General features: G+C 44.0%; 4 protein-coding genes across 7 annotated transcripts; 2 read left to right on the top strand and 2 right to left on the bottom strand.

Annotated features, from left to right (window-relative positions):
* Positions 1-50: 50 nt before the first annotated feature.
* LOC120698006 lies at positions 51-1906 on the top strand. Its single transcript, XM_039981433.1, has 4 exons — positions 51-317; positions 870-992; positions 1212-1314; positions 1439-1906. The coding sequence occupies exons 1-4, from the start codon at positions 223-225 to the stop codon at positions 1682-1684; spliced, it is 567 nt and encodes a 188-aa protein (XP_039837367.1). The 5' UTR covers positions 51-222; the 3' UTR covers positions 1685-1906.
* A 2025-nt stretch (positions 1907-3931) lies between these two features.
* Positions 3932-8221, bottom strand: LOC120698005 (type IV inositol polyphosphate 5-phosphatase 3-like). 2 transcript variants are annotated; one of them, XM_039981431.1, is made up of 8 exons: positions 8038-8221; positions 6886-6973; positions 6554-6658; positions 5625-6045; positions 5125-5309; positions 4911-5025; positions 4703-4842; positions 3932-4586 (listed from the first exon to the last, which is right to left on the bottom strand). In XM_039981431.1, the coding sequence occupies exons 1-8, from the start codon at positions 8087-8089 to the stop codon at positions 4352-4354; spliced, it is 1341 nt and encodes a 446-aa protein (XP_039837365.1). In that variant the 5' UTR covers positions 8090-8221; the 3' UTR covers positions 3932-4351. The 2 variants fall into 2 exon arrangements, with proteins under 2 accessions (XP_039837365.1, XP_039837366.1); XM_039981432.1 differs by having other exon boundaries at positions 4911-5019.
* Positions 8222-9868: 1647 nt separating this feature from the next.
* Positions 9869-12261, bottom strand: LOC120698003. The gene is made up of 2 exons (XM_039981430.1): positions 12011-12261; positions 9869-10277 (listed from the first exon to the last, which is right to left on the bottom strand). Exons 1-2 carry the CDS (start codon positions 12131-12133, stop codon positions 10167-10169), a joined length of 234 nt encoding a protein of 77 aa, XP_039837364.1. The 5' UTR covers positions 12134-12261; the 3' UTR covers positions 9869-10166.
* Positions 12262-13087: 826 nt separating this feature from the next.
* Positions 13088-18849, top strand: LOC120698002 (protein PIGMENT DEFECTIVE 338, chloroplastic-like). Of its 3 annotated transcripts, none has more exons than XM_039981428.1 (8): positions 13088-13968; positions 14887-14961; positions 15041-15112; positions 15303-15383; positions 15712-15809; positions 18161-18286; positions 18419-18467; positions 18573-18849. In XM_039981428.1, the coding sequence occupies exons 1-8, from the start codon at positions 13129-13131 to the stop codon at positions 18729-18731; spliced, it is 1500 nt and encodes a 499-aa protein (XP_039837362.1). In that variant the 5' UTR covers positions 13088-13128; the 3' UTR covers positions 18732-18849. The 3 variants fall into 3 exon arrangements, with proteins under 3 accessions (XP_039837362.1, XP_039837363.1, XP_039837361.1); XM_039981429.1 differs by having other exon boundaries at positions 13089-13968; positions 14896-14961; positions 18570-18849; XM_039981427.1 differs by having other exon boundaries at positions 13089-13968; positions 18570-18849.
* The last annotated feature ends 1843 nt before the right edge of the window (positions 18850-20692 follow it).

Below are 20692 nucleotides of genomic sequence, written 5' to 3'. Positions count from 1 at the left end.
TGACCCCAGACTTGTTGACAAATAGCCCAGCAATTAACCCTAGCCAAGCTGCTCAGCTCTCACTCAGCCCAACTCCCCAATCGCCCACTCTCGGTCTCTCCCCTACCGCCGCCGTCCGCCCCCGCGACTGCCCGCGCCCCGGCTTTCCCGAGGGCGCCGCCGCCCGCCGCCCGCCGCTCTCCGCGCCTCCCGCCTGCCGCCGCCGCCCACGGGAGGAGGGAGATGTCGTACATGCGGGGTGACTTGCTGACCAAGACGCGGAAGCTGGTGAAGGGCCTCGCCAAGCCCGCCCCCACATGGCTCAAGGCCATGGAAGAGTCAGTGCTCTCCTAGACTCCTACCCCACCCCCGCATCTCCGTGTCCCTAGCTGTGTCTGTGCATCTACGCCTGCATTTCTCCATTATCCTACCTTTGGCGCTGCGGTTGGGATCAGATCCACATGTAAACTATGATGCACCCCGCTGATTATGTCGAGAAAAGCTCTACATGACATCATAGATGGTTCATTTTGTTGCTCATCCGTGGATTCATGAAGTGAGATGTTGTAAAATGGCATGATTCTGTGCTGAAACAAGGTTTGATTTCTAATTACTATCGCATCAATCACCCTGAACGCCATGGTATTGCATATAACTGGGATCTGTGTATCTCCTGATGCTTATATCGTTTTTGTTGTCAAATGGTTTGCAAAAAAAATTTTAGTGAGGTTCAATTGTGTAACATTGTGAGCCTAGATGTTTGTAAACAGTAAACTAGGGGTGTGCTGGATCTATGCATGCTTTGCTGTTATTTTTTTCAAACTGCTATGCCTTTCTTTTGTTTGCCATATTGCTTGCTGGTTAATTGAAATACGAGACTTGTTGATTAGGGCACCTCCAGTGACATTTCCTCGTGTGGATGGAAAGATCAAGAAGATTGAGATGCCAGAGGATGTGTACGTTAAAAAGTTCTTCAAAAAGCATCCAGATTCGCTCTACCACGATGCAATCAAGTAAGTTCCTTATCGTGTGCTTTGTGATTTCCTTGTAAAAATTTACCACTTCAGCACTGTACAGTTGAAATAGTATACATGTATTTAAGACTGCAAATTTTGAAGGGAAGGGCAAAATGTTCTATTGTTTATCTATTTCCTCTGCACATGCAAATGGTGCTCTTATCTAAATTTGTCTCGTTTTGAACACAAATTTTAATACATATCCGATCATTTCAGGATAAGCGGATTTGATCCGCCACCAGCACGAGTTTTTGCATGGCGTGTCTTGGAGTTGAAAGAGCAAGGAGTCAGTGAAGATTATGCGATGGCTGTAGCAGATGTAAGAATCCTATTCTGAAGATGTCCTTTTATTAATTTTATCAAATCCTTAACTTGCAAGTTATAGAAATGTACAAGTTTAAACACTGTCAGTTTTATTCGATCACTATCATCCTTTTTTCCAGTTTGAGTATCGCAAAGAAAAGAAAGCAAAGAAGAAAGCATACAAGGAACTGAAAGAAATTGCCCGCAGTGAAGGGAAGGAACCGCCGCCAGACCCATACCCAAGTGCCATCAAAGAAATACAAGCAGAGGAAAAGAAGTATGTATTGGACCGTTTCTATAACCCAAAGGTAATTGAGATTGCAAATAAGATGAAAGAGGAGAGAGATATGTTGCTTCAAGATAGAGCGGCATCAGGTCGGTGGTAGTAGCAGGTTTTAGTTGGACTGGGCCAACTAGGTATTATTGTTTGACATCAGCCAACTGTCGTCATAAAAAATAATGGATGCTTACATGACATTGATGTGGCAAACAAGAACCTCATTTGATCTTGTACATTTTTCTTCTTTTGATGGTAGTATTTGACCTCAAAAAAAAAATCTTAATGGCTTGATGCTATATGGATGGTTTTGCTCTGCTCTTATTATGCACACGCATGACTACATGAGAAAAGCTGTTGATGTTTTGGTGACTTAATTCGCTCTTGCAGCAAAAGTTCTAATTCTAATAAATTACATCTGTTGCTACATAAGCAACTAGCCATGTTGGACCATCTCTCCCTGACCTACTATCACTACTGCCTACTATATTGGAAACTCTCCATTTTCAAACATGACAAGTTATCAGAAAACTGATACTTTGAGATTGCTGGGTGCGTCTATTCATAGCACGTGTGACTAAAAAGCCATACTATCGCACTTGATTATGTTTAGATGATATTTTTTTCTTAATATTTTTATTTATTCCGGAACAATTTCTATCTCTAGATATTTTTATCTTATCTTGGAACATTTTTATTTGTTCCGGAACAATTTCTATTTCTAGATATTTTATCTTATCTTAGAACATTTTTATTTGTTCTAGAACAATTTCTATTTGTAGAATATTTTTATCTTTCTTGGAGCATTTTATTTGTTCTGGAACAATTTCTATCTCTAGAATATTTTATCTCCAACGGACTTGTGCGATAGTATGGCTTGTTATGAATACATGCACCCCATCATGCTTCCTTCAGAATGTTTTCCCTCTATGTTGGCCATGCAATTTTCTTATGTCCCGGTGATGAGCATTTTAGTAGTCTGAGCACTCATCCAGTTGGTGCTCCTTCCTTATCACTCTGATGGGAGGTTGAAGGAACCAATATCTCCATATGCACTGTTGAGATCTGGCATTCTGAGGGATGCAGGGTTAACCGAACCGTCGGTAACCGGTCCGGTTTGACCGGTTACCGGTCAAACCGGTCCTCCGGTTCCGGTTCGGTCCGGTATGAAACCGGTCCAAAATCAAAATTTAAATTTGAATTCAAAAAAATGAAAAAAATCCCAAAAAATTCCTAAAAATACTTCAAGGTGCAACGAATCTAATGGTGTCAAATTTTCTCCAAAATTCATTTGTTTAACATACTTTTCAAGCATTTAAAGTTAAAAGAAAAAAGAAAAAGAAAAAAATGAGACGGCCCATTAAGGCCCACTTGATAAACCGGTCTAACCGGCTGGTCAAACCGGCCGGTAAACCGGTCTAACCGGCCGGTATACCGGTCCAAAACGGTTACACATGCGATTTTAAATTTGGATTTGAATTCAAACTGGTCAAACCGGCCGGTAAACCGGTCAAACCGACCGGTAAACCGGTCTAACCGACCGGTATACCGGTACGAACCGGTTGAACTGAGTTTTTTGAATTCAAATTTGAATTTGACCGGTTTCTACCGGTAACCGGCCAAACCGGTCCGGTAAACCGGAACCGGTGGCCGGCGGTTACCGGTTAGCGGTCGGATACGTTAACCCTGGAGGGATGATCAAATTGTTGATTGCTCATACTTAACATTTGGAACATTTTGTGGTTGTTTCTGTAACATTTCTATACCTTTCTTTCTTTCTTTCTTTCTTTCTTTCTTTCTTCATTGTTTTCGTTTTTTATTTCTTTCCCCTTTGGCTGCAAATTTGTGCGTCCTCAGTCCTCAAAGAGAGATGTTTGTCCTGGAAAATTGTTTCCTCATTTGATTGCCTACACCTTTCCCCTATGCTTGAAGCTGTGTTCACTAAATCTTCTAGGTGGATTCTCTCCCTTTATTCTGAATACGTATGGGTACAGCGACAAGGCTTTTGATCTGAGCGAAAATGCTGCGTACTGGGAAGGGTTTTGGCATCGAATATTAAGAACTTGAGTTTCTGTCTGAAGCTCTGAATTTCCTACAGCCAATGCTTTTGGGTTCAGTTTTCTATTAAGTTCTTTTTTGTAATCCTGATAAATTTGTTTGCTTGGCGTTTACTCTTGGTGTAGTTGAATGTTCAGGAATTGAAGAGAATGAGTTCGTTTGATCTGACTGATAAACTATTGTGAGGTTCGTTTGATCTGACTGATAAACTACTGAGGTAATATTTTGCTAAGAAGTATCTTAAGACAATGGAACATATGAGAATTTTCTCAACATATAATGGATAGATTCTCTCTCCTTAAAAAAAATAGATTTGCTATAAAGTACTGAACTCAAATAGTTGGGGATTTCGGTACAATTTCACAAAGAATATAGAAGATAGAGAAACAATATACAGTAAATAAAGGACCCGGCGAATGACTTCGGTCAATCTTTCATGACTATTTGGTCGAACCAATGACATCATACTACAAAAGGATGCTATGGTTTGATAAAATGACAAGGGTCGATAATCATGGTTTCATGGTCACTGCTCCCCTTATGATTTTTTAGATTAAACCACTCCCCTTATAAAAGCACATTGCATGATGTTCTTGGTCAAATAATAGCAAAGATTATAAATGGATATGTGAACCTGTGAAGTGATAAACAGGCTAATGGATATGTCATGCAATGGAACCTCCTTAGACGATCCAACATTGTCATTGCATTGCCTGTCTCAAAGCTCAGTGGTTGGAATTTGAGCTAGGAAATTGCCTGCCTCACAGTTCAATAGGTTATCCTCAACCTCTGCATTTGTGAATTTTAGAGCTCTTTGAAACTTTCTATGGATGAAAACTTCAACCTCTGTTATGTAGAATGCGGTCACAGGGCGGTGATCAGAAAGCGTAAGCTCCGCCCTCGTGCAGGAAAGTAGCTTGGTTCCCTTCCCATATGAGAGAATGCGGTCACACCTACACAAGGAGGTGATAATGTTAATATGCTTATTGTTGTACACATATCCACAATTATGATATCTGGAATGATCTTATGCAAAAGCATAAGGTGGAGCTCAGACGGGAGAGCATACCATGCAGGTGTTCTCCCAGATTCAGAAGCATCACTTGCATATTTTTCTGAATTAAACTCATGTTTATATGTTGGGGCAAAGCTGATAGACCCTTCAATCCAACCGTCAAATGTGCATCCTTTCCCTAGTTCTCTTTTCAGCTGTCACAGAAGAAGCATGAGCTGGAAATTCTGTGGAAGTAATGAATGTACAAGGACATGAAAATTACCTGATCCTTCTCAAACAATCCATCCCAGTCCTGTTTGGAGATAAGTTCGTGTGTCGTTTCGTACGATAAGTTGAGGCGATAGTTGAGATCCCCTAACAAAATAATCCTTCTGAAACTTTTAAGGGCGCATATGAATGAAAATCACGGAAATGGCTGAGTCAGTGCAATATTAGATCATAGCGCAATGTAACAAGACTGGGATTAACTCACTTACTCGTGGTCATGTATTCTTTGGGGCACGCCTACTCTACCAATTGGGCTAAACACTGTTTTTCTAAGGATTTTCTCAGCATTTGCATTTCTCTTTAGTTCATCTCCAATGTTTTCACCAGCGGTCAGGTGCCAACATACAAAGCAAAAATGAGTCTCATGTATAGACATGCTGACTGATATTGATCCCTGAAGAATAGCCATCATGATGATTACACTGGTAAGCAGCTACTTATTAACACTTAAGGACATAATAAAATGATAAGTTATCTCTTTTAGTAAAAGGTCTAACTGTCCTTCACTATTCTTTAAAGTATGTTAGAACGAAAACATGCATTTTCTAAACTCGAGTTCTCAGGAGAAATATTTGAAATCGTTGATTCTAAACAGTGTAAGCACCATGTAATTTGACAGGCAACTCGCTAAGTTCCCAAGTATGATATAGTTGAAATATAGAGCTGCATGAGCATGAGTAATAAAACAGACATCAGAGTTGTCACTTGCCTTGTTACCTACATCTACAATTGATACTCTCAAATTCTGAATGTTCTTCTGCAGTCTTCTCCGAACCCATACTGAAAGAAATAGTCCTACCATTTGCCTGCTTATTAACCGTACATACTGCAGCCTTTTCCTTTGAACTCTATTAACAATATTAACATCACAGGCTAAATCCAACACCTGAAGACAGCGAGCTGAAGTAGATAATTTTGCACTGTACGGCAATTCATTATCCATTGCAATAACACAATCTGGTGGAATAAACCTTGCTGATGGAGGAGAGTCACTATGGCATTTAAACTCTGATTTATCTGGGCGCTTCTTATTCAAAGTTTCATGGATAGTATGCTCCCATACTGCAACTGGATGATTGTCTTCAGTACCGATCATATACCCGACACCTAGTGAAATAATTTCTTGAAATCTGAAAATAGACAGTGGATTTCATGGTAAATGGAACTCTATTATTAAGTTGCAGCAATAATACTGCATCATCTCATGGAGAGCTTGCTTATTTAGATACCTTTCACCTTTAATATACTTATCAAGCTGCATGCGATTGCTAAATAATTTAAAACATAACAAGTTCCCAGTTCCTGTTTCGAATATATATAGTTAACAAATTTTCCTTTTTGAAAAACAGCAAAAGCACTGCTAATTCATTATTTAAGGAACTCAAGTCCGAATTGCATAGTTAACAAGTTCCCACTTCTCCCAGTTCCTGTTTCCCAAACAGTTTTAGTAGTTTCCCAAGATTAAAACCAGTATGCCAGATTTTGGCTCATCTGGTGCAAACATGTGCCACATACCATCCATTATTTTGAGCAATATATGAAAAAGAAAGGTTCACACAATTTTTTTTCTTTAGAACTTAATTCCTGGTGTTGGCCCACCTGCCACCTGAAACGAAAGGTTTTTGGGCGAAAAATTACCCAAGAACATAAATATCAGCCGGGTCATGTATATCCAACCATTCTTGAATATCCAAGTCACTGGGTGGACATTTGGTTCCAACATTCCATGTTCCTGCACACACCCTGTATATTAAAAGATCAGTTTAGATGAAAGAACATCACTCCAACTTACGAGTAGCATGCTTTATTTGTTTGTTTCAGCGTAGTAGCATCACTCCAAATTATAATCACTGTATCCTAGTTGAGATGCAGGTGTACCATTTGCTGAAGAACTACGGAGGGAAGAAATACTGTCAGAGACATATAACTGGACCCAACGAACAAAACACAGGACCTGGGTATTGCTATACCTGAGCTCTCTAACGTCAATGTACTGAGCACGAAGGATCTCCGAATTCTGCCTTCTAAGCCTGTACGATGCAGCCTTCGTTTGACTATCTGCGAGGCAAAGTAGATTGCATTAGCATACAGGGCGACAGTGGCGGAGCTCGCCCAAAATTCTAGCTGGGGCAGAAAGGAAAGGCAAGGTCGCCGCCTCGTCGGTCGACCTCGCGTCACCGGAAGCTTGCCTATGGCGTGCATCGATGGTGGGTGGCGGCGCGGGAGCGCGGTGGCAGAGCACTGCGGTAGTGGGCGGCGGCGTGGCACGACGCACACTGGTAATGGGCGGCGGCGCGGCGGGCTAGAGCGCGAAGGCGAAGCGCTATGGCGGCGGTCAGTGCCAGTCATCGGCTCGCCGGCATCGCTGCGACCAACCTTCCCCATCCCACCAATTCCTCCTTCAAAGCAGCCTCCCACCTGCGCTTGGGCCGGTGCCGCGCAGCTTAGGGCCGGTCGGCCGGGGCGCCTCTGGCCAGGGTGGCTCCAGCTCCACGCGACCACGCTCCAGCGGAGGCAGCCTGAGCCTGCGGCTGGCGGCAGACTGCGGAAGTGCGGAGGCCGGAGATGCAGATGTGAACGGGAGGTCGGGGGGAGCCGATGACAGGACGATGGAAGGTCGGGTCATCATGGTGATTTTTCCACTTGCATGCTCTGCTCTCGTCACGCTGAGTTCAAGACGACGGACGCTGCTGTGGCACCGCTTCATTGCTTGCCGGCTCGCCTCCATGCCAGAAGGGAGGAAGACAAGGGTCCTTGTGGCGTTGCTCCGGCGGTAGGTGGGGCAGCTGCCCCACCGTGCCGCATGGGGAGATCCGCCTCTGCAGGGCGACAAGCCTCCCAGAACTTTAATCGAGCAGGTGTCTGTAGAATAATGTGCATTCGACGTGTGCTAGGGTTAAACTAAATGAAACAAACCAAACACTGAATGGCATCCACGTTCATGCTAATCTACTTGCAAATCAAACATCTTTCATGCCAATTTTATTGTTGTCTCCTCTCGTTTTGCTTCAGACAAGATCAGCAAGCTTGAGTAAACGGATCGAAACCACGCACTGAGAACAGCTTCCGCACATATGAAAATGATCGGAAGAGAAGAGAAGAGAAGAGGGGCAAGAAGAAACCTTCGTGGCCGGCCATGCGCGGCGTCCGCGGGGAACCTGGCGGAGCTGCCATGGTAGCTGCCTCTGGGCGATCTTGGCGAGGTTGGAGCAATGGCCGCGACAACGAGAGGGGGAGAGGAAGAGGACGCGTGATCGAGAAGACCGCAGTGGCCCCCTTTTATGAGCAAAGCTAGCTCGACTGGTTATTGACGATGAGGTCTGGAGGAGGAGGTGGGGGCTGGTGCACTATATGACGACGGCTACCAGCCTACCACGCAATCGGCTCGGTCCAAAACTAGTTTAATTACGCCATCTTATATTTGCAGATGCTATAATAAAGGCATGGTAAGAATATATAATCACTGTCATGGCGTTCTTGCATAATGCTTTGTTAATCTCATGCATTTTAAAGACACTCTCAGTGCGCAGTTTTATGATACAGTTATATCAAAATTGAGAGCTATAGATAATTGTATCGGCTGAGTTCTATAGGGATGAAACTTCTTTTCTCTAGTTCCGTAAAACTCCCTCCTCTCTCATTGTCATGTCAGTAAAATTAATGATGTGATATAGAATTTAATGTCATGATTTTTTTTATGAAACCTCCATGGAGACTGATCTAAGATGACAATAGCATCAGCTCTGTTATTTTAATATGATAAAAAAGTAATAATAACATGGACCTTGAAGTCCTCGCAAAAAAAACATGGACCTTGAAGAAAAGCCGCCGCGTACGGGCGTACCTACTCCCAAAATGTGTTATCACCTTATTGCCCGTCATACATGGTAAACCACATTTTTTTTCAATCGTGATTCCAAGTTAAATCCGCTGCTGCTTTCAGCGGAAGACTCTGCTGCATCTAACTACTCCATCCAGTCAAATTTAAATGACGTTTCCGACAGCTAGTTTGGCTAGCTTTAAAGTTCTTTTTTGCTCTCCAAGACGCCATATATATAGAAAGATGACTGAAGGAGGTAGTCAAGCAGCACGTGAAAGCATGAAAGGAACAGATCACGCGACGCGACAGATACCATGTCCATTGTTTCGTATCCGCCGTCGGCTAATGCCTTGAGGCCAGCGCGGCCTTTCCATCCAAGGCTCAGGGTGTCCATCCTAGAGATTCGAGGATTTGGACCTAAAATGTTATGTCGCCGGCCAAATTCAACAGGATACGCTACAGCGTAGTAGAAAATAAGAAGTGAAAGATACATTTTGGCTTTCCTTCAGCCAGGTCCATGCCTTGCAGCTAAGATTACTCCTGGCATGGTTGAAATATTTTCGCTTGCCACTTGCTTGCCATGATGTGCTCAGTTAATGATGATGTTGCTGAGTTTGAAGATGGTGCAGAACTGATTATGGCATTTGTAATGATGCATTTAACATGATGCTACATTGCTACTCCCCCATTCCAAATTATTGGTCATTTTGAGTTTTTAAATTTATAGGCTTTGCAATGCATCTACATATATATTATGTCTAGATGCATAGCAAAGACTGAATCTAGAAAAGTCAAAACGACTAATAATTTGAAACGAATGGAGTACTTAGATTAGAGCAGCCTGCCTCATGTGAACCACATTTTTATCATTGTGACAGAACCTGAACTTTTTCACTTACTCATCACCAGCCGGCACCAACCAGATACATGATGGCGCTCTTGTGAAACCGATCCAACAAGGCAACAACCTCCCTGCTGTGTTCAGGTAAACAGGCCGCTCCAATTTTGGGTTCAAAAACAAGCAAACCGGCGCTTAATGTAGGCCAAGCAAACCATAAATGACACAACGCAGTACATGTGCTCATTGTGATGCAACGTGCATATATCAGAAAAAAAAATGGGACACAGTGAGATGATGCAGCAAAATCCATCCATCTCAAATTGGTGTTGGGTTTACGCCCATTTGGTGCACGTTCTGTATGCCTGAGCAATCAGAGTTCTGATGTTCATGTGCATCTGACATGAAACACAAACAGAATGTAGGGGAAGAACCTCAGCCTCAGACAATTGCGGTACAAAAGAAGCATCCTAGATTATTTTGTTGTCAGTCAGGCCTCTTGCTTTCAAAGGAGAAGATAACCGGGTAAAGAAAACAGACGTAAATCATCCGCGCTCAAGCCTCATAGTGAACACACTAATCAGAGAGATCTCCTAATCAGATGCATCCGGAGCATCCCCAGTGCTCTGCTGACTTTCCAAAGCTGCAAGTCGTTTTTCAAGGGCTTTGTAGCGAGCGTTGGTAGAGTCTTGGAGACCTTTTACCTGAGGATATCAATTGTAAAGGTCAGATGCTTTCCTTCAACACAGCCAAAGTCATGCAATACAGAGAGGAATTTAACAAAGGCAGAAAGTTTTGCTGCTAGAACAGGATATGAAATATAGCTATAGAGAACTTAATATTACAGCTACAACAAAGCTTGATCAGCCTGGGAGACTGATGCGATGTGAAAAGGTAAACAGTTTCTGTGAATTTAAGCCTTCGGCAGAGAGGAATTTCACACGTGCAGAAAAAATGTGCGGCTGGAGAAGCTTTTGAGCTACAGAGTACAGATATAGAAACCTCACCCGTAATGTCAAGGTAACTGCCACTGCTTGTTCAAAACTATAAGACCATATGACAGGTTCCTCTAATCGCACATAGTTGAACAATTTCCCTGGTCTTCTCTGCACAATCTACTCATTTTTATGAGTTAAAACATTTTTTGTTGATGCTTACTGAATGTATCTGGTTCAAAAATTTCCCAGTTTTCTCTGCATAACTCCATTTATTTCTTTAAGTTATCAAATTGTCATGAATGAATCAGGTTTTGAGACTCAGAAACAGGGTACGTTCGGAAGTTCACAAAAATTCATACTTCTGTATTATGTTCACTCTAAAGGGAAAAAAACACTACATATTTTGCAAAATACATACAGGAACATATGGATCAAAGTCATAAAACAAAAACCAAAATACACTGCATTGGTGAATGCCAATGCCTACGTCTATACATATGCTCAAGACACACGTAGGAAACCAGTTTGGATTTACTCAAATTCTGCCACACAATTGAATTTTAATGTAAATGCTAGCTTAAAATTCACAATCACTTCCACAGTGCCACTTTGTTAGAACACTAATACATGAACATCCTGTGTCTGCAAGGGATTGCAAACACATTATTTTGAGTAAAAAAATGAACATATAATTCAATAAGGACTGTGGTTGTAAAATAGTTCTGTACCAAAACATGTTCGTTCATCCAGATCCAGAATCTAATGGTAAAGAACCAGATAATACTCCTATTTGGATATTTGAACACGTCCATAGACACTTCCAGAAGCAATTACAGGTATGAGCAATATGTTCCAATCTCCCAGCATAGTGCATAACAAGACATGATTTAACAGAAACTGAGACATTGAGTAAGGAACAGACAAGAAAATAACTTCAATTTGACATTCTACATCATATCTTGCAGTGCTGAAACTGCAACCATGGATTTCACATAGGCAATGCTAGTTGCATTTTTTCGATATTGTACAGAATGTAAATCAAACAAATTAATACAGGAACGACTTCAATTGAAAGTGTCAGGTCCATGGCAATCCCGCACATACCACCAAATAGTCAGGAAACAATACAGTCCAGGCCCTACATCCAAGCATTTGATATCTCAACGAATCAATTACGTCTACCCCATTTCCACTAATATGACAAGCTCACAAGAGCAAATGATCTAGATAGAAAAGCTATCCGCAACCTTGCATCAAGCAATCAAAACTAGCATTCTCGGCAAAAGAACCATATGAACGCTCACTGAGTCATCAACCAAGACGCATAAGACATGTTGGGTTGGGCACTCAATCACAACAAGGGTTTACCCCTGATCCCCATTCCCGCACGCAACATGTTGATGCGCTTCAAGCACTACTAACCACCATCGCCGAGGGCACCAAGAGCGACACGCGCGCAATAATCTAAGATCCGAGCAGAAAGGGGTGCGCGGGCATACCTTGAGGGCCATGGAGTCGTGGGCGAGCCTGTAGTCCTTGTAGAGGAAGTAGCTCCCGCCCGCCGCCGCGGCCGCCGCCCCGGCGAAGAAGGAGGCCAGCCTCACCCGCAGCATGAACCCCATCCGCCTCCGGCCCTAGCAACCTTGGGCTCCTCCTCGCTGGCCTGCTCGCTCGGCTCCCTTCCTTCCGCCACTAGGGGATGCGAATGCGAAGGATTCGTGCCTGCGCCCTGCGGGGGTCCTCGACCTAGACGCGGGTGCCCTGCTGCTGGGTCCCGCATGTCAGTGACGTTGGGTGTGGTACGGTTCTTTCAACAATTGTGTTCGTCTCAATTTTTTTTTGAAATAAAAAGGGGTAATTGCATTTCCGTAATTCCAAGAAGTATGCGTAGGATTTGTATATGTCTGAACTAAGGGAAGTCAGGGAAGAACAAAATATGGGTAAAGTTTAAGCAACTGGCGATTTGGCATGGACATTTTCCATCTCATTGAAAATCATGGTTGTTTATTTCAAAAAAAAAATCATGGTTGATCACATTTCTATCGAGGACTAGATAAACAAGATACTCTCTCCGTCCCAAAAAAAATGTAAATCTCGCTTCCCAAAAAATCAAATACTTTTAATTTTGACAAAATTTATACAAAAAATTATTAACATTTGTGCTTTCAAATTGATGTAGTATAGAAATATATTACATGATTAATCTAAAGATACTTATGTTGTAATACATATATTAGTACTATATTGTATAAATTCGGACAAAGTTGAAATTGTTTGACTTTTCGAAAAACGAGATTTACATTTTTTTGGGACGGAGGAAGTATATTTATATAGTCATAGGAGAAATAAATAAAACGTTTTGTTTGCAAAAGAATGTATAAACGAAAAAGGTTTGATCTATCCTGGCCTTCTTCTGATGGGCCCATCAAAGATCTCACCATTTGGGGGGCCGTCAGTAGCGAACGAGAGAAACCGACGGAACGGAAATATCCATGTCCTTCGAGGCCGCGCCAAGTGCCGACAATAGCAATGGGCGCGGCGAGGGGATGAGATAAAACCGCGCGACGGCCGCCCACGAGCTAGCCGTTCGCTCGCCCGCCCGCCCGGCCGCTTCGCCATGCCGCCCCCCTCCCTCCTCTCCCTCCTCCTTGCCGTGTCCATCTCACCTCGAGCTCGAAGACGCCAAGCCAAGCACCACAAGACCCCCGCCCCGAGACACCTGCTCTGCTCCCGACGAGCAGCCGCCCCATTACCGCTCCAAGTCCACGCCTCGTCCTATTCCTCAGCCGACGGCGGCGGAGGCGGGGGTGGAGGCGACGAGCTCCACCTCCTCGAGAAGCCGTCCCCCTCCGCCGCGGAGGATGCCGAGGAGGAGCCCGAGCCCGTCCCGGTGCTGTCCACGGAGGAAGCGCTCGCGCCTTTCCTCAAGTTCTTCCAGGTGAAGAGCACTGACCCCGACGCGGGAGCAGAGGCGGCCGCAGGAGGGCGCGCGGAGAGCGACGCGGCGAGGACCTATGGTGGAGTGTCCGCCGGCGGGCGTGGGGTCAGGTACTACGACCCCAAGCCAGGGGACCTCGTCGCCGGCGTCGTGGTCCGAAACGACGGGAGGACGCTAGACGTCGACATCGGCGCCGGTGGCGAGCCGGCGTTGATGCTGACGAAGGAGGCGGTGCCGGTGCCCGGAGAGGAGTTCGGGTACCTGGCGTGCGACACCGGGTCGGAGCGTGCGGCCGAGTTCGCCACGGAAGGGAGGGTGGGCGTCGTGGTCAGGCAGGTCGGCGCCGGAGAGGAGGGTGGGGAATTGACGAGCGGCAGGAATGGGAAGGAGAAACGCGCGGCAGTGATGGGCGTTGGCACGATCGTGTTCGCTGAAGTCCTCGGTCGAACACTTGGTGGGCGGCCGCTGCTGTCCGCACGCAGGCTGTTCCGGCGCGTCGCGTGGCACAGAGTGAGGCAGGTCCTCTATGCCGATCCTTTCTTTTTTTAGATTACACCGAACAACTAACACTCACAACGCACGCACACTCACACCTCTATGAACACACGTACGCAAACCCTACTCCTATGAGCATCTTCGAAGACTGAGCCGGCAAATCCTCGAGAGTGGTCTCTTACAGATAATTTGGTTGTTCATTATTTGTTGGGGTTTTATGCACTGTCAAGTAGATGTGAAACATGATCGAATAGAAACTGGTTCAAAGCTCAAACCAACTGCTACATATGAGGAGTAGGTCTGGAACTCATGATCAGTTTACCATCTTGCTGGTACCACCTACAAACCTGCTAAACTAATTTCCTGTTCTCAGACCTCGAGATGTTAGAACATGGTGGATAGCTGATATATAGTTGAAACCAAATTCTACCTTAGGTTCTTAGGATGGTGTTAATCAAAAGTATTTGGTGTTAAATTGTGCTGTAGAAAAAGAAATGGCACCATCTACATTCAAAGCCATTAGACTTGACCTCAAAACGTTTTCTATGCAAGTATTTATCTTTCATCATGACCTGTTTTGGTGACAAGACAGTTGTCTTAGGCTAATCCCAATGGGTAGTTTCATTTTGTTGTTTCCAAGAGTGTCACATCACCAAAACACAAATGAAACTATAGATGAAACTCACCCTACAATGCATTGGTTCATGTTTGGCTCTCATCCCACTCATCAAGTGTTAGTAACCATGTATACATGGTTTCATCTAGATGAAACTCATTTCATCTCTCTCCTCATTAAACTAGTGTCACATCATCTAAAATTGTGACATGACATCCTATTTAATGTGCATGAAATTCTCATGAAACCTCCATTGGGATTGGCCTTATTAGCTATGCAAGTGCTCTATGAGAAAGTTGGATCTTGTTTGTATTAATGATGTCCAGATAAAACAGCTAGATGTACCCATCAAGGTCAAAATTTATGGGTGGAATGCTGGTGGCTTGCTGTCTAGAATCGATGTAAGAGTTTACGGTACTACTCCATACAACACTTAGTTCACTTTTGTAATTTATGGCTGAAGTGCATTTCCCTTCTCAGGGCCTTCGGGCATTCCTCCCTAAGCCTGAGATGATGACTAGACCAAGAAATTTCACAGATCTAAAGAATAAAGTAAGTGCTGCATCATTTGTATTCCGTAATATATTTTTTTGCATCTCATATAGACAAACCTGAGTCTTGTCTGGCTGTATGCTGTTCCACACGTGGTATCAGCACGGTTGATGGTTTCAAATTCACCTTCTGGGCTTGAATTTGATACATGAGTAGTTATTATTATTTATTTATTTATTTGCATACACAGGTTGGTCAAGAAGTGCACGTCTGCATTACAAGGATTGACGAAGCGAATAACGAATTGATAATTAGTGAAAAAGAAGCATGGGTAAGTTACCTAAATTTACCTCTGCTACCTGTTATGAAGCATAGACCACATACTTTAATACTTTGTCTTACTCTTTTTCTTTTGCTGTATTTGTTTGAAGTAGGTATTTGTTGTATACTTGTTTTAACAACTTATCTGGTTGCTTTAAGCAATGTTTATGCAAGAAACAGTTCTGCTTGTTTACCTTTTGATACAGTTGTTTCCAGAGTGCTCTCCAAAGTACCTTTGTCATTTGGCAATACTTTTGTCAATTGTCACACTCTAATTTATGAGTGAATTCATGAATTCCTCTCAGTCTTTGCCTTAAAAAAACTGCTTACTTGTTTAGGCGGTGACATACCTTAAAGAAGGGACGCTCTTGCAAGGGACAGTCCGCAAGTTATTTTCATATGGTGCGCAAATTAGGATTGGCGAGACTAACAGAGGGTAACATCTCAAGACCCTAACCTATGTTTTTACAGATATTCTTCCTGTTTTGCTCGACCTAAATAAATTTTCAGAATGATTTCATACTCTTTCCTAACCGTTACATTATTTCATTCAGTACCACTGAAATTTCATTTCTAGCAGTACTTTTTCCTTTAATCAGCATTTGATTTCAACTGTATATCTATATATGAGAAGTTTACATAATGCAAGTAGCGTTTGTTAGAGTATATTAGGCAACTCCGGATATAGTTAGTTTAGGATTGATTGTAATCCCAGGATAACCTTCCTTATCTCTAGGAGAGGCTACTTGCCCTCCAAGCCATGCACTCCTATATATACCGCCCAAGGAGCTCAATGCAATACACCGACCACATTATATGCATCCTACTTTCTTGCATGGCATCAGACGCATAGGTTTTAGATCCTAACCTAGCCGCCGCTGCTTCCGCTGCCGTCGCGCCGCCCTCGGGGAGATCGATCTCCGCCGGGGGCAGCGCCCTCCTAGGATGCGCCGCGGATCCCTCTGATCCGCGCCGCCGTCGTCGTCAACCAGCAGCAAAGGGACTCACCTCGCCGGTCGTCGCCAGGATCCGCCGCAAGCACCGCTATCCTCGTCGTCCCTGCCAGCGCATCTGGCAATGTGCCCCCATCTACTCCTCCAGCGCCCTCCCCACCGGCTGCGGAGATCGGGGGGCGCCATGCCGCTGCACCAGTAGAGCGCGTCCGGCGGCCGCACGCCGCCCCTCCCTGGCCGGTCCAGCTGCGCCGCCTGCGGCCGCCGCTGTACCCGCTAGGGTGGCGGCCTGACCTCGCTGCCTGCTGTCGTCGTCGTCGTCGGGCTGCGGCGCCCCGCCTGGTCCTGCTTCGCCGCGCTGTTTTGGATATGGTTAGTTTAGGATTGATTGTAATCCCAGGATAACCTTCCTTATCTCTAGGAGAGACTACTTGCCCTCTAAGCCATGTACTCCTATATATACCGTCCAAGGGGCTCAATGCAATACATCGACCACATTATACGCATCCTACTTTCTTGCAGCGTTCTTGGACTGGATTATTTGAACAGAGCCATGACTGTTAAAATGAGATTTGCTAATCTGCCTTCACATTGATGCCTTTCATTACGTATCTCAAGATAAGATATGCCTAGATGGCTGAGCTAGCTCCTTCTAACAATTGCAAAAATGATCGGTGCTCTTCCCAACTGCTCCAATAAACATTTGTACCTACACCTGTTTCCGTCAAGGAACACTAGCAAGGGATCTCTCCTATGTCAATCTTTGACTTAGATTCAGAGCAATGGTGCTGTGATTCAGCTAAGAGTCCATTCCCTTATTATACAGGCACCATCTTTCCATGATCCTGTGTTTTCAATAAGTTCTTATTAATTTCAGTCATTTTTAGTTGTAATTTGCTATTCACTAGTCTATCAACCCGTGCTCCCGCGCGGACTAATTAGAGATATCTAATAATTTTCTATCTCAGGCTCTCTTTAATCAATTAAATATTCTAATCCAATATTACAAAGATACATATTTATCATTATGTAATTGTAATAAATGTGATAGATTTAGTTACTAACAATTTTTTCGCATTTTGCATCATACCTCCATATATGTTTGATATGTATTTAATTGAACACTTTGTTTGAGATATGTGGACAACATAAAAATTAGTATTCTTATCTCTTCTCTTATACATGAATATATGGTGACACACACATTATGGTTAGTATTTTTATATAAATAATAACATAAATAATATAATAATAATGATAGAAATAATAATTTAGAATTTATATTGATGTGCTTTAAGATTTTATTATAATAATATAATTTTGATTCAGATTTGGGGTTTGTTTCAATTTTTTATTATGATATCATTGGATAGTATATACAAAAATTTAACGGGTTATTTGATATTATTTTATAATGGCATAAGTGGGTAATTTATATGAAGATTAGGGGTTACTTTAGATTATTTTTTATAATGACAAAGGTGGGTAATTTAGATACATGTGTAGGGGGTTACTTTACTTTATTTTCATAATGGCAAACGTGGATAATTTATTAGAAAAAGATATCTGATCCAATGGCTATTATGATCTAGTTGTCAAATTGATGGCCAGATGTTTCCGAATTTTGTGAGAATTTGTAGAATTTCTCTATTTTCTTTAGACTGTGCACCTAGGATCCTAGATGGCATCACCTGGAGGCTTCAAAAGGAGCCTCCAATTAGTAATAGTAAGATGTGTCTTTGCCATATCAAAAGTTCAAAACTGACAACAGACCTTCTTCTGATACTTGAACCATGAATCATTTTGCATCTCATAAGTTTGTAATGTTTTGCAGTGGCTTACTTCACATGTCGAACATTACAAATGGTCAGCTGAGATCTGTCGCTGATGTGCTAAAAGTGGGCGAGACAGTGAAAGCTCTTGTCATTAAATCGGCATCTCCAGAAAGAATTGCCCTCAGGTATGACATAACTTGCAGTGACTGTGGAGCATACTGCTGCTCTAATGCATTGTAAGATTTGTTATGGTAACAGTCATCTGCTGCTCGGTGAGTTTCGGTTATGCATGACTACATGTGTTTGGCTTTATGCAGCACAAAGGATCTCGAGAGGGAACCTGGACTGTTTATCACTAACAAAGAGGTGAGACCATGTGACACGCTATTTTCTTTTGAAGTGGAATGATTACCATTTTCAGTTGCATGTTCATCGGAGTGCTCACATTTTCAACTATTCTGGCGGCAGAAGGTGTTTTCTGAGGCTGAAGAGATGGCGCGAAGATACCGGGAGCAAATTGCAGAGCCCCCGCGACCGGCTGAGGCAGAAGACTCCTGCAACTGCAACGATGCTGTTCCTTTCAACAACGAGGCCCAATCCTATGCTAACTGGAAGTGGTTGAAATTTTAAGCCAGATGAAGTAGCAAACCGCAAATCTAATTCTGAATTCTAATTGCCGTACAGGAGTTGTGTAGAAATTTTGGTCGATTCAATATTCAATTTCAAGCTTACAAATGTGACCGCCGCAGCCCGAAGAGCTTTTCTTGATCCTGCAGCGGGCTCAGATGGGCCCAATTTCCTCGGAACCACAGATGGGCCTAATTCATTGATCCTGCCGTGTGAGCACTGACCAGTGACCTGACGCTCACGTTTGATCGGTGAGCAGTTGCCTCCTCGCCGACGGAGGGGGAGCAGAAACCCGGTCATTCCTGTCCCGGACGAACACGACCTTCGCATGCGCCGCGACCGTGTCAAAAGCGTTTGACGCGCACGGCTCACCGTCTTCGTCTTGGCCAAGACAAGATTCCTTCTCTCCTCCCCACCTACGAACATGGACTTGTTATGCTAGGGCGGTATCGCCTTTTCTAATCATATTTTCACCCACCAGCATCCTTCCTGATTTCGTCTGAACAGTTGAGGACAGCAGCATCTGTCGTCGTGCGTTCGAAGTTTGGGAACGTGTCGCGTTGGTGTCGCCGCACCGAGGAGAACAGGCCCTCCCCGGCCTTTTTTGGCTCGAATTCGCCGTTGCAGGTGCACAACCACCCAATCTATCATGTCGACATGAACTGGGGTTGGCATGAAAGCGACGGCTCAACTCCAAGCAGGCAGCATTGTGTCTGTCGTGCGTAACTGCGTACCCAGCAAGTTTCGGACTGATGAAAGCCACTTCGTGAACCTACAACATATCTCGATCGATGGAGCATCGGCGTCCACGCACTACGGAAGCTTTTCAGCTTTTCCCTGACAAAATCGGCGAGAATCAGAAGAACCGGGATGATGTTTTGCTTTAGGGGAACAATATAATGGTTCTTCCCTGTAGGGTGTCACTGGCTCTAGAAGCAGCTCCGCCTGCTTCGGCCAGTGCCGTCACCCTACGTTACCCCGATACTCCAGAGGAGGTGCGAATTACGTATCCGATACGTATATCGGATACCGATACGCGGCGGATACGCGACGGATACGTATCGGAGAAGTATCCGTAAAAAAATAAATGAAATATAAATCGGATATTTATTTGGGTACGTATCGGATACTCCATTGAACGTATCGCAGAGAGAGAGCAGAGGATCTGCTTCCGATCGACTGATCCAGAGAAATGGAAGGTTATATGGGCCGTTTGGTGGTCTCTTGGACTGAGCTTTCTTAGTTTCTTCTTTTTTTCTTTTTTCTTTTCCTTTTCCTACCATTAAAATGCATTAATATTTATTTTATAAAAAATTACTAAAACGTATCAGCGTATCGGGTTTTTTTAGAAAATGACGTATCCTCGTATCCGTATCGGCCCGATACCGATAGGCGTATTCGTATCGTATCCGTGCTGCATAGTCGTCAGCGACCATAGCGGCATGGCCTCGCCACGATCACGGCGGCCGCCTGCGCCTGAGCGGTTGGCGAGGCCGCGCCCGGATTGTTTCCCATTTTTCCGAGCCAATAATCAGGCCCAAACTGTTGTTGGAGGTACTGTACAAATTAGAGTCCGCTTCCTCTTGTTCTCTCTCATTCTGGCCTTCTCATTCCTTTTCCCTTCTCCCCCTTCTCGGGTCACACTGCTTTCACAAATTCATTGGGCCTGTCGTATGTGACCTCACGCTCACGTCCGGCCTTTTGACTCAAAAATTCGCCATTGCAGGTGCACACAACCGCCCAATCTATCGTGTCGTGTCAACGTAAACTGGGTTTTGAAACCTGCCCTTTATGCGACCCTGTCCGTGAGCGAAGACGACGGCTGAAGCCTGAACTCCAAGCAGGTAGCATCACCGAGCATGCAGGACCTCGCTGGACAATTACACACAGGTGTGCCTTCTTCATCGGGGAACCGTAAATATAATAATAACGCCCCCCCCCCCTCCCCCCACCCCAAACCACTT

Source organism: Panicum virgatum, chromosome 3K, assembly GCF_016808335.1.
Source record: "Panicum virgatum strain AP13 chromosome 3K, P.virgatum_v5, whole genome shotgun sequence".
Lineage (NCBI taxonomy): Eukaryota > Viridiplantae > Streptophyta > Magnoliopsida > Poales > Poaceae > Panicum > Panicum virgatum.
This window is presented reverse-complemented; position numbering and strand designations above follow the sequence as displayed.